General features: G+C 46.5%; 1 protein-coding gene across 2 annotated transcripts in view; it reads right to left on the reverse strand.

Annotated features, from left to right (window-relative positions):
• The window catches only part of XPO6 (exportin 6), a 54652-nt gene that overhangs the window by 12840 nt on the left and 28350 nt on the right, over positions 1 to 13462 (reverse strand). Inside the window, exons 7-13 of one of the 2 annotated variants that reach the window (XM_027732778.2) lie at positions 12706 to 13159; positions 9462 to 9588; positions 8335 to 8444; positions 5401 to 5509; positions 4549 to 4638; positions 2470 to 2539; positions 823 to 982 (exon numbers count right to left, since the gene is read on the reverse strand). In XM_027732778.2, coding sequence (XP_027588579.1) covers positions 823 to 982; positions 2470 to 2539; positions 4549 to 4638; positions 5401 to 5509; positions 8335 to 8444; positions 9462 to 9588; positions 12706 to 13159 — 1120 coding nt within the window. Of the gene's footprint in view, positions 1 to 822; positions 983 to 2469; positions 2540 to 4548; positions 4642 to 5400; positions 5510 to 8334; positions 8445 to 9461; positions 9589 to 12705; positions 13160 to 13462 lie in introns of both variants that reach the window. The other variant, XM_027732777.2, reaches the window with a different exon arrangement.

The raw sequence follows: 13462 nt of genomic DNA on the forward strand, positions 1-13462 counted from the left end.
AGAGATACAACTCTAAAGGAATCATACTCTACATGTCATTTCTTTGCATCACAAATGCAGATGCTGGAAAACAAGCACCTCAATGTTTTTAAGTAGCTGATTTTATTTGATCCTTCCTATTAGTTATTTCTTTCATAAAGGACTTGGGAAACTTAGAATCATAGAATGGCCTGAGTGGGAAGGGACCTCAAAGCTCATCTCTTTCCACCCCCTGTCATGGGCAGGGACACCTTCCACTAGCCCAGGTTGCTCCAAGCCCTGTCCAACCTGGCTTTGAACACTTCCAGGGATGGGGCAGCTTCTCTGGGCAACCTGTGCCAGGGCCTCACCACCCTCACAGTGGGAAGCCATTCCCTCTTGTCCTGTCACTCCAGGCCTTGTCCCAAGTCCCTCTCCATCTTTCTTGTCAGCCCCCTTCAGGCCCTGGAAGGCCACAATCAGGTCACCCCCAAAGCCTTCTCCAAGCTGAACAATCCCAACTCTCTCAGCCTTTCCTCTCAGCAGAGCTGCTTCATCCCTCTAATCAACTTGGTGCCTCCTCTGGACTCACTCCAGCAGCTCATCCTTCTGAGGTTGGTGCCCCATATCTGGAGGCAGCTCTGCTGAGGGGTCTCACCTGAGGGGGCAGAGGGGCAGAATCCCCCCCTCCCCTGCTGCCCACGCTGTGGGATCAGCCCAGGTTGGTTTTACAATTAAGGCTCTGGCCACCAAGTTCTTCATATCTCAATCTACCCATCACAAGGGGAGGCAGAAAAAGGCCCTTGTTTTTCACACTGCAGAGCTCCTTGTGCTGCTGAAGGGACCAGAAGGCCCTGTACCCACCTCTCCACCACAGTCAGGGCGTCATTGAACCTGGCAGCGAACACGTCCCCGATGAAATACTCCGCCAGGCGCCCCACGGCCTGCAGCAGAGAGCTCAGGTCCCTCAGGGAGCAGTGCAGGCGCCTGCAGTCGTTCTCTGCAGTGATGTTCAGCCTGTGCCCTGAAACGACAGCACAGTTCAGCAGCAGAAAGGCCCAAGTGTAAATTATCACTTGTCTAATAACTACTGACTAGGCGCTGAAAATTCACGTTTGTGCAAGAAAAAAACAGCCATGTAACTTTGTGACTAATACTTACAGCTCTTTGGGACAGGAAGCTACAGGAAATGCAAAGTTTATTCTAATTACATTACAATCATTCTTCTTAAATTAGCTTGGTGGCAGGTCACAGTTCAGATGGCAGCACTGTCCATGGGACTGAACAGTCCAACTGGGAAAGACAATTCCAACTGCTCTGACAACACTTCAAATTCCTCTTTAAAGGCTGATAAAGATGTTCCAAGCTCTTTCAGCCTTTTATACCTTTATTTTCTTCTATATGATATTAATACCTACAGATAACCTTTTTGGTTATCTGCTGCCATCAGAAGTGATCCCAGCCCTGGAGAAAGTGGTTATCCACATTCCCTCTGCTGGCTACAGTTCCAGTGATCCAGCAGCACATTTGGAACAGTGAATTTGCTTCTGATGTGAAACACGTTATGTATTTTCATATTTCTCAGGTACAAGAAACAATCCAATAACTAGATCTGCCAATCTTCTTGCCCACACAGTCCTCCTGCTGCTCAGGTGTGGATACCTGGGCTCAAACACTCCAGAACTTTCACTAAAAAAACAAGTATGTTCTGTAACATCACCTTTCAAAGAAAATCAGATTTTCTTTCCACTCACTGTATTTAATCTCAGATTAAGCTTTCAGCAACAACCTCTCAATTTTGTGCCATCAACACCAAAAACTGTCTGGACACAATCCTGTGCCAGGTCCTCTGGGATGACCCTGCTTGAGCAGGGAGGTTGGAGCAGGTGACCCACTGTGGTCCCTTCCAGCCTGACCCATTCTGGGATTCTGTGCTACAACCCAGGGCTGAATCCACACCTGCATCTGAGCTGCTGCTCCTGATCCAGCAGTGAACAGGGTGGTGCCACAGCACTAAAAGCCTACACATTGCTTATCCTAGGGCTGAAATGATCCTAAAAGTGGAAGTATTTTTTCCAGAACTGCTCATACAACAACTGCCATTCTGCCATGTGCAGCAGCACTGAAAACGTGACAAATTCCTTTACTGGTCACACTAGAAAATTTCAATATTACTTTAAGCTATCTTAATATCCCTCATGCAGATCTCACTACTATTGCTTTCCTTATTTCTCAGGAAGGAGCTGTAGTATTTGATGTTGCACACCTGCTCTTAACACACCTGGTATCTTCATTTCAAGTACTAGAACAAGGAAAGAACCATACCAATAAAGGGAAATCACATTATTAGATTTTTGTCTGCTGTTGGAGTTTAACTACTGAGCCATTACACACCACACGTGCTCAGATCCTCAATGAAATATGGAAGAAGAAACACCAAAGGAGGTCTTGAGTGTTTCTGCAATCATCAGTCAAAGATTGAAGAGCAGAGTGTTGCACAGTGATTATTACCTGTCCCTGAAGTGACCACGAACTGCTGGAGCCCCAGATACACTTCCAGGTTATCCTGCAGAACCGGAAACTAGAAGAGACAAGAAACAAATGTGATTTGGGGGCCTGGCAGACGGTTCACACCCAGCTACTGATTACTCTGTCAGAGCAGAGTTTTCTGATTTCTCCCTAGAGCCTTCACACAGACATTAGGAGGAAGGGCAGGTTGCTGGGGCTCTGGGCTGATCCTGCATCCCGCAGCTTCCCAGGTCTTGGCAGCTGTCAAGAGAACAAAGATCACCACCCTGAAGGCAATTCTCTGTGGCAGCTCTTCTCTTCCCACAAATACCAGCCATCAGCCTATCAAGATAACGGTCTGACAAGTGGGAGTAAGGGCACAGCATGTCACCACTAGGAATATACAGCTGGATGTACAACCCAGCCCAAAGAGAGCAGAGGAATGGCAGAGTCTGTAGTGCAGTCAGTCTGTGCTGAATCCACGTCACCTGGATGTATCAGCTTCTCAGAATGAAGCTCTCAAAATACTATGCAACCAGAAAGGTGAGTTCAGTGCCTCTGACAGAGTAGAGAAAGGAAGCAGTGCAGCATTCTGCCAGCAAGCTGCAAGCTGCATCAGCGGAAACTCCATAGGGAAAACAGCCAAGGGAGCAAACAGCACAGTCCTTGTGCATCCTGCTGTGGGAACAGTGTAAGTCCAACTCCATCACTCAAGAGTGACAGCAAACATGCCAGGTCCTGGTGATACTTCAGCTGAAGAACATTTTTCAGCCCTTTCAGTCTGGCTCTATTTAATTTCTATAGCCAAAAGTCACCACATTCAAGGCAGTTGGTTTTATGGAAGTTCACTCCATCAGCAGAAGGAGCTGCAGCCCTTCCTTGCCCATCAGGGGACAGAGTAATGGCAACTTGCTGTCCACTGTTTTAATTATTTGCTACTGATGGCCTGCATCCCACAGCCCTGCAGACACTGTGAAAGCACTGTGATCTGCTTGAGAACCTCCCACATCACCCAGTACAACAAGAATGAACAATGCAGGGCTCAGGAAAGCTCTCCCTACCCAGTTTCCAACACGCTGTGCCTAATTAACAGTGGAGTGTCTTTGTATAACTGCTCAAGGGGAACTATTTAAAAACCCAGTGTTTTCCTCATGTGAATGTGTTACTCCAAGGAAGCCACATATGCTCTCCTCCATCTGACCCATATGTTCCCTGAACACTCCCTCTGTTTGTGCCTCCTGCTGGCTCACATTGTGCCACCACCCTGCTCAGCACTTTCTACTTTTGTTCACTACTTCAGAGCTTCTAGTGCTTAGTTTCTTAAACAAAAATATCAATTAAAAAGGCACTTCAGGTCAGGCATCTTCTGCCTCTGCAGCAGCTCAGTTTTCTCTGCTTCTTGGGAACACGGTTCAGAGGCCAAGGTGTGTGGTATCCCCAGCAGAATTAATGCACTTGATCTGAGATCCCACTGCCCTTTCTCCTCCCATTCTCCTCACCCAGCAAAAACGCAGTGACTACTCTGAATTTTGGACTACATTTACAGCCTCAAGATCTCCTCCTCAAAAACTGTTGTGATGCTACAAACCCAGACAACTTTTACAACGCCAAAGTTAGCGACAGCAGCACTGGCTGGAGTTTATCCATGTTCACTAGATCTACTTCCCAATTGTCCCAGGCACTCTCTTCAGCATTTATATCTACTCTTTCATTTAAACAAAGATTCCACTCCTCTTCAAACCCTGATAATGACACTCATCTGCCCAATTCACAGGCTGCCTCCAAGATAAACAGCAGGGAGGGGCTGCTGCCAAATGTTTGCACTTTGAGAGATGGGACTTTCTAAAGAGCTCAGTGTCCAGAAAGCTGGACTTAGACAGGCACTGGAGTACTCTCTTCAAAGCACACCAAGAAATCCAACGAAACATTTTTTCTCCTTGCCAAGCTTTGCATCCAACCCCAAATTTCCCTACTTTTCTTGGCATTGAGGCATCTATCAAACAGCTTGCAACAAGCTCCAACAGTTGGTGCTCATCTCACACGGGACTCCTGGCCTGGATAACTACTCGGATAAGTACTTACAAGTGTGGAGAAGGCATGAGTTGGCAAGAGCTCCATGACTTTGGCCACCACTTCCAAGCTCTGGCGCAAGTACCGCTGCCACTCCGTCTGCTGCTGCGGGGAGAGACACTGAGGTAAGGACAGCACTTCCAAAGGGAACAGAGCTCTGGGGACACTGGGAGGGCTTAATGGATGCTTGGGACTAGAGAGCTCCTTGCCAGAGCCTGGCTTTTGGGGACACCCAGATACTGAAGATACGATTCGAGACGTCTGATGGAGAGTAATTTGCCAAGCTGTGTTTTGGGCACGTGTTTCCCTGGAGTGACATGGCACAAGGTCTCACTCCCAGAGCACAGCCACTGCTCAGATGACAAACATCTGTTCTGCAGCACAACCTGTCCTTCCAGGGCTCTGGCCTCATCCATTTGGCCACCTACTCCACTTTTACATTGATCAGTGTTAAGATGATCTTTACCAACACCAGCTTAGGAGAAATAAGCTTAAACAAAAGCACCAACAATATCTACAGGTTCAAGCTTTTGTCTCAGAGGTATTTCATCATTTAATTTCCACAGCAACCAGACATGGAACCTAATGTCTCTGACAGTCAGAACATAAGGATTTGTATTTCCCTCCCCCATCAGAACCAAGTTAAAATCAAAGGTTCTATCTTAGTGTGACTTTAAACACATTTTTGTCAAAAGCATTTCAAGCTGTTTTACCCCTCAAGCCCCACACACAATGGAGAGAAGAAGTGGCCGTGTGGCTTTGTACTCCAAAGTACAAGGTCTGGGAAAGACATTCCAGGTGCTAACAGTGCAAGAGTTAACATGTGGACCTGCAGCTTAGTTGTTGTTCAACTGTGCTCCTTACATCATCATCTAGTGTCTCGTCATCCAGCTCCTCCAGCTGTGCCTGGTTATACCTGAACTGGATCCGATTCAACACCTCTGTCAGCAACAGAACCAAGGCATCTTCGTACCTACAACCATGGAAGGACAGAGAAAGAGTTCAATAAAACCCCTCCAGCAAAAGAAATACGTATAACAGAGGACAGTAACACCAGGCACCTCCTGGGATTAAGGGTATCAGGTCATTTCAGACCACAAGGAAAGAGCCTTGACAATACCTGATATCCCTCTGCCTCTGAGAGGGAAAGGAAGGACTCTTAGCAACAGAAGCAGCCCCAGAGTTCAAAATAAGAATGGTGGGAGCAGCTTGCCAGGAATAACAACAGATGTCCATGAACAGGAGGAACCAAGAGCCTGTTGTTGCCTGAGCTGCTCCTCGGCAGCCTCTGCTCTCTGGGCACTGAGCGAGGAGCAGATGGACCAGGGCAGTTATTGCTGCCACCCCAAGGCTGTGTGTGCTGCTATCCCCCTTTCCCTACACTTCTGACAAAGGAATTCAGGCCCTTGTGCCTCCGAAACAAAGCCAGCACTTTTCCTGCTTTAGTACTGTAACACTAAAGGCACTGTCACTGAAATATCCCTTCATGTCTGGGAGCCAGGAAGCTGGTACAGAGCACACGAGCCCCTCCTCCTCACTGAAAATAATGCCAAGCTGCAAAATCAGCACAGAGCCACCTGAGCATGCAATAACTCCTGGTGCCACAACACCAAAGTCTGGGATTTCAAGGGGGGTTGGTTTGATTTTTGTTTTGAAAACCCCCTTTCTCAAAAGCAGCTGGGGTCTGATAAAAAAGTCCTACTCTTTTCTATGGTAAATCAGGTTGGAAAATTAGGCAAAGACTAAGAGAGATTCAGAGCATGACGCAACCGAAGTGTCAGCCCTGTCAGCTGTGTCACCACCAGGCAGCTGAAAGCTCTGTGCAAGGTGGTGTAACCCTGGATTTGGCAGCTTCTCCCGGAGTAAAAGTCGTGGCGTGTACAAAATGCAAAGTTTCTAAACCACAGGACAGGAAATTTCATCTGTGCTCCTGTGGTGTAACCACTTCCAGACTGCCCAGCTCAGCGTTCACACGGCTCAGGGAGTGCAAGGAGCTGGAGCTGTCACTAAGGGCAGGTAGCTCTGACAAACAGCACCAGCTCCAGCCACTTACAAGCGTTTTTTATTTATTTTGCAGCCTCACCTATCCCCTAGAGACGCTATTTGTTACAATTTTCTCCATAACAAGCCGCTTGATAGGAAGACAATGCGCATCACACGTGGATGAAGAGGAGCAGAACACGAGGGCTGGGAGCAGCAAATTAGGAATAAATCATAAAGCTCAAACACAAACACCTACTTCTCAAGAAAGTAAAACCCCACACTCCCCATGCTGAAAGGAAGCGCTGTCTGGTGTAAGGTAGTTCCACATTTCTTTGTGGTCATGATGCCATAACCAACTGCTTCTATTTGGTGTGCTCAGCTAAGCTTCCTTCTGCACTTGGTGGAACACAATATGGCACAAGCCACGGTGCTTTTAAACCTCAAAAACCTGAACAAGACACCAGATTTTTAAAGTGACAGCTAAGAGACTTTTATCAAAAGAGAGGCCCCCATTCCAGGATCAGCATCTACAAGGAAGAGGTGTCAACCACTGTTGTAATTAATACACACAACAGGCACTGGGGGTAGCAAGTGGAACTTTCAACTCCCAAACACATCTATATTTCACAGGAACACATCCTCTATTTAAACAGGAATTTAAAATCCTAATTAAATAAAATAAATTCTAATTAATTAATTAGTTGTATGAGCTGTGTGAACACTCTACTCAGTAACTCACTGAACACTCTGTAGGTGACTTACTCTGTGGTCTCTTTCTCTAATGTGTGCTAAAATGTGCTTTAAAATTTGCTAAAATGTGCTCCAGTTCTATTTTAGACTATAAAGGTTCCTTCCTCTGGCTGCAAGGTTCACACACAGCACACATAAGTGACAGTTTCTCTACCCAAACTTGCTTGGTTTCAATTCTTTTGAATGAGTGAGAAGCACTGAGGTTTACACTTATTATACTTCACCATTTTAGAAACAGAAAGGACTCAACCACAATAGTCTATTCCTCACAGCCCTTGCATGGTGACCATGAAGTCTTTTTGCTGCTGGATTTTTTTGGGAAGCAAAAGGGATCCAGAGGAGAGGCTTGGGTACTTCCTACCGTTTCTCACTCTCCACAATTCTTTTATCACAGAATCACAAAATGGCTTGAATTGGAAGGGACATTAAAGATCATTTGTTCCATGCCCCTGCCATGGGCATGGACACCTTCCACCAGGAGTTTATATCTCCTAATCCCAATTCTTCAGGCACTGCCTCCTCTATCCAAACCTCTCGTTTGTTTTGTTCTCAACTTTGATGATTACAGCCAGAATTTTAGAATGTATTTATGCAGTTTATTCCCATTAGCTGCCCACATGTCTGGAGTTCTGTGTTTCCTTTCTTGGGATGAACTACTGAGAAAATATTCAGCCAACCCATCCCTGGAATGGCTTCATTTCTCCTCTTCCATCTGGATTTGGGCTTCTGAAACATAACTTCCAGAACATAGGACATGTGCCAGCTTGGCCACAGAGCTGAGTGAACATTTCCTGTCACTAATTTTTGACAAATATCACAGCTATTTGAAATCCTTCCCTGGGAGGGTGGGGAGGCCCTGGCACAGGTTCCCCAGGGAAGCTGTGGCTGCCCCATCCCTGGGAGTGTCCAAGGCCAGGTTGGATGGGGATTGGAGCAACCTGGGCTAGTGGAAGGTGTCCCTGCCCATGGCAGGGTGATGGAATGGGATGAGCTTTAAGGTCCCTTCCAAGCCAAACCATTCCATGATTCCATGCTGTCACATCCCAGCAGCTTCTGAGCTCTCACCTGTTGAGCACTGCTTCTTTGTCTGCCAGGCGACTTTTAATTTTGCTTGTCAAGTAGTCCAAGAAGAGTGTCCAGATGTCCAAGCAAGAAAAGTAACCTTCATGTGTAGGCTGAAAGACACCACAATTCACAGTGAATATCACGAGGATTGATTTCATACAATGAAAATAGGAGTTAACATGTACTTCAATCCACGAGAAGATCTTCTTGCTTTATTGACACATTTCTTGGATGTCACTGGAGAGATTTAGAGCTGTCTAAAGATAACTAAGAGCTTTTGACAAGGGCAGGAACCCAGGAATTACAAGGCTGGGCTCAGAATTAACCCATTTCAGTGCCTAAAGGGGCTCCAGGAGAGCTGGAGGGGGACTTTGGACAAGGATGGACAGACAGGACAAGGGGGAATGGCTTCCCACTGCCAGAGGGAAGGGTTAGTTGGGATGTTGGAAGAAATTCTTGTCTGTGAGGGTGGTGAGGCCCTGGCACAGGTTGCCCAGAGAAGCTGTGGCTGCCCCATCCCTGGAAGAGTCCAAGGCCACACTGGACAGGGCTTAAAGCAACCAGGGATAGTGGAAGGTGTCCCTGCCCATGGCAGAGCAATGGGATGGGTTGAACTTTAAGGTCCCTTTTAACCCAACCATTCCATGATTCTGTGATTTTATAAAGCTGTTTCCTTGTCATTATTCTATTGTGGGGGTGTATGGGGCTGAGCTGCACTGTGACAGCTCCTACAGCAAGGTAACATGGACCAAAAGCAAAAGGGTTTGTTTTTTTATTTAATATTAGAAGTTACAAGAAAGTCACAGATTCAGGACAAAGAACAGCATCCCCAAACACAAAACAAGAAAGTCAGAGAGACTTTTCCAGACAGCATTGTCCATTCCAAGGACTAGAAAAAAATTAAAGCAGAAGCAAAGTTAAACATCAGACAAGTTGTAGGGTAACTACATGTGACCTCTGTTTCCAGCTAAATCCAAGAGCACATGAAGCCATTTCCAAGTCCCCAGTACCACTGGGGAAGTGCCAGTAAGACAAAGTAATAACTGCTTTTAACTGGGGCAAACAAGCTGGCCCCGCTGAGCAGGACAATAGAACAGGCTGGGAAAAATGACAGTGTAGGGCTGTACCTGATGGAAAGTGTATTTGAACAGCAGTGCCAGGAATTCAACCACCGGGAACTGAGAGTAGGATTCGATCCTCCGTAGGTGGACGCTCACAAAAAGACGGAGAAAATCTGTGAACTTCTCAATGTAGCTACAAAGAAAAGGGAAAACTGAGAAAACGGGGAGGATGCCACAAGGAAAAGCAATTTCACTGAAACAGCAATAAAAGTCACTCAAAATCCTTTCACTAAGAAGGAACTTACAATTAACAGCCAGCAAAACAATTGAAATATAAAGCCCTACAACAATTACCTACAGGACGGGCAACCCTTCATTGCTTTAACACCTGAAACAGCAGGAAAGACAGTCCTGCCAAAAGCAACTTTAATATTCACATAAATATCATTGAGTTCAAACCAGGCCTGCAAATAAGCACAATCTCCCCACCCTAGAGAAGTAATTTAATAGCAAAGGTGGTCTTGCTGGTGGATGTAGGATAAGTGAGATGAACTGTACTGCTGAGGAATCCAGCAGGAAGTTAATGCAGGAATTAGCAATACAAGTGTTACATTTACACCAGGTGTGGGAGAGTTGGGAGCTGGAAAGAACAATTCCTTCTGCAGTGCAGCTATCCAAGACTTCCTGAGCTGAGCCCAGGCTTGTGACTGAACTGGGCTATAGAGAAATCTTCCTCAGAAGCACGGAATTAGTCAGTGGATGGGCAGAGTGCACATCCCAAAAGAAACCTGCCACCAAAACTCCAGGGAGTGCAGCAAGAGCACGACCTCAGTGAAGGCACAGAAGGTTCTAGAGGGAAAAAGGGCAAAGCCCACAATGGGGTGAGCTTTTACTGAGGAGTAAGAACACACCCTGCACAACGTGAGCTTCATCAAGGTTAAAAATCATCTTCAAATCCATCCATACAGAAAAAGGTTAATACTCCATTGCAGCATCACACACGTACAGTGAGATCTCCAGCAATCCAATGGTAAGTCCATCCTTCCCACTGCAAAAGTATTTCAGGCTTTTCTTTTAAACAAAAGTCGGGCTTAGCACAGTTTCAGACATGCATAAACAGCCTGGTTTTACTATACTGCCTTGCTCTTCCCTTCTGCAAACTCCTTGGGGTTTTTTTTGGGGGGGGGAATCCCCTCTCTTTCTAACAAAAACTCCCTGAAGAGACAGAGGCATTTCCAGCTAACCCAGAGCTGCAGCACTGAGGGTTGTTCTAAGCCTACAAAACCACACACCACTTTGAATATGCAAAAAAGATTCAGTTCCTTTTTTATGTGGCTCTGTCTACTTGACAAGAAATCACTGAACACACCTGATCACAGATCAAACACTTCAAAAGCAAAGTCAGTAAAAAGAAATAGAGTCCAGACTCAAACACATCCTTCATACTTTTAATTTTTATTTTCTAAACAAGCTGTGACCTAAGACCAGTGAAATTCTTCCTTGCCCTGAGCTCTGCCAGCCCTAAAGCCCCTTCTCCAACCACCGAGCCATTGCTTGGATCCTTAGTAGCCACTTCCCATATTTTGGGATCTTCAAAGCCAAACACAAACAAAGAAAAGGCAGTGTAAACTTACTCTTTTCTGGGCTAGTCTGGCAGTTCCAAAGTGCTCAGACCACACTGATCCTTTAACAGAACAAAAATAACCAGCACCATGAGAGGAAGGGAAGGAAGGGACCCAGGGCCTGCAGGTTCTGAGGACACCCATCTACTGAAAGTGGTTTCTTCAGTGCCAATTTTGTTTAGGATTTTGTTAGTCCAAGCTAAAGTGACATTTTCAGGCAGTAAGTTTAGTTTTGGACATTAAAAAAGACAAGGAGAAAAGAAAGCTCCACTCCTCCAGAAGCCAGTTAGGTTATTCCAGCTTCCAGAACATCTTAGTTCCATCCCTATTTCAGACTTTGGCAATGAATAAACAATTCCTGACACCACCAATCCCTGGGGATAACATGTCTAAGGAGCAGAATGTAACAATACGGCAACACCATCTCTGCCAGGGCCAACCCAGCCACAGAACTTCCACTGAAACTGGCCCCAAAGGAGGCTTGAGACTTTCCACAGAAGAAAGAACACAGTTAAATATGAGATTGGGGGTTTCCAGGAAAGCTTTTCTGAAGTCCAGATGGGAACTCCTGGATTCTGTGCATGTATCTTGTACACAAAAGGTGGCACATTCCTACCCATGTCATTTCTAGGAAGTGAGTGACAGTGAAGTCAGAGCAAGTTACCACAAAAATGAGCAAGTAGAATTCCCTCTTAATCCAGATTTGCCATCTCAAAGTTATTTGTGTGCCTGAAGACACGGAAAAAGATTTTTACAGAAGAAACACCCAAGTCCTCTCTGCATATGGACCCACAGCTTTGTCTAAATGTTTGTTTTTTTTTTCTTGTGTGGAAATTTATTTCCACCACCACATACCCACGGTAAGACACTCAGCACATTCACACAGTTGCAACCTCTTTGCCAATGTCAGCACCAGCCTTCCCTGGCAGCAGCACCAAATCACCACCTCTTCCACCACCCTGCCAACACAAGGGTTCAGCCACTCAGCACAACAGCGAGACAAATCTCACCTTCTCTCCTACGAGCAGGAATATTGGATATAAAAGAGTGGAGCTGTTTCAGGGAACAAAAGATGGCAGTAACTCTCTGGAAAATGAGAATATGCAGCCTTTCAAAGTGCTGCTGCTTCCCTGCTGCCTTCAGCCAAGCATGTGGACAAACTCAGTGGTGGAGCCACTGAACAGAGCTCCCCAAGCTGTATTTTGGTTTAAAAGAAGTAAAAATAAAAAAGAATTAAATATGGCCATGGCTCAATGAAGGACAGGAAACTACTACTGTTTTCTTTCAAGTCATGACTGGCAGAATATATCCCCACTTTGTGTTTGAGTTTGGGCAGAGAAGGAGGGCAGACACCGACCAGGAGAGGGGACACTGCAGTGCCTTCACCTCACTGAGCCTCTTCTGTGATGTTACAAAAGGTTCAGCTCTTGTGCCACCTCAGACCTGCAGTCAAACAGCATCGAACGGGGGGCAGGGGAGGAAGAGGACAGGAAAGAACACAAACCTGTGCCACCATGGTCCCTCAGCAAAGTCAGCCCCTCACCAAACCTTACCTGTGGGCACCTACCTCTCTGCCTGGCTCCCCTAGCACAGCACTCTGAAAAAATGGCCATTAGACACACAGAATAATCCAGACAGTCCTTTAGAAAGCACGAGGCCCTGGCACTGGGCTGCTTGGCTGCTCTCACCTCTCATCCAGCTCCTCCAGCCGGCTCTTCACCGTGTGCGCGTTGTTCTCCTTGGTGATCTTCTGCAGGAGGTAGAAAGTCTGCTGGAACATCCGCAGCAAATACTCCTCGAACTCCATAGGCACACAGTTCTTGGACATGAGTTCGTTGATGCAGGACATGGCCAGGACCCCGAGCCGGCCCCGCTCCTGCCCCAGCACCGAGTTCTGGCTGCTGCCGTTGACCGAAGGCATCTTCCGCGCGCGCGTGTCGCAGCCGAACCGGGCGAAGTGGAAAATGGTGGTGAGGAGGGAGGGGGTGATGCTCGTGGACAGAGGGATCCAGCTGAAGAGGTGTGCCAGGCACTCCAGAGCCAGGGAACAGATATATTCACTGTCTGTATCGAGGATGGGGATTGGCTGGTTCAAGAGTTTGGCTGCACTGGGACTCTGCAACAGGCTACTCAACAGGTCACCTGGGGGAGAAACACATGGAAATCAGGGCATGGACACTCATACTGCCAGTCCCAGCTGTCACAACCAACCAGGGAATAAACTCTGATCAGTTTGCTGGGTTAGAAAGCCACCATTACTTTATTCAGTGCTGGGAGCAGGGGCATAGCTCCACAAAACGTGCATGGCCAGCAACCAAACACACCAGATTACAGTCAAGAAACGTGTACATATTTCACTTCTCTTACATATTCATCCTATTCCTGAATACGTGCACATATGCTAATCATCTCTGTGGACTTACTTAGATATGAGTAAAGGTCTTT

The sequence above is a fragment of the Pipra filicauda genome, unplaced genomic scaffold, assembly GCF_003945595.2.
Source record: "Pipra filicauda isolate LSUMZ 115617 unplaced genomic scaffold, ASM394559v2 scaffold73_size2923735_pilon, whole genome shotgun sequence".
NCBI classification, from domain to species: domain Eukaryota; kingdom Metazoa; phylum Chordata; class Aves; order Passeriformes; family Pipridae; genus Pipra; species Pipra filicauda.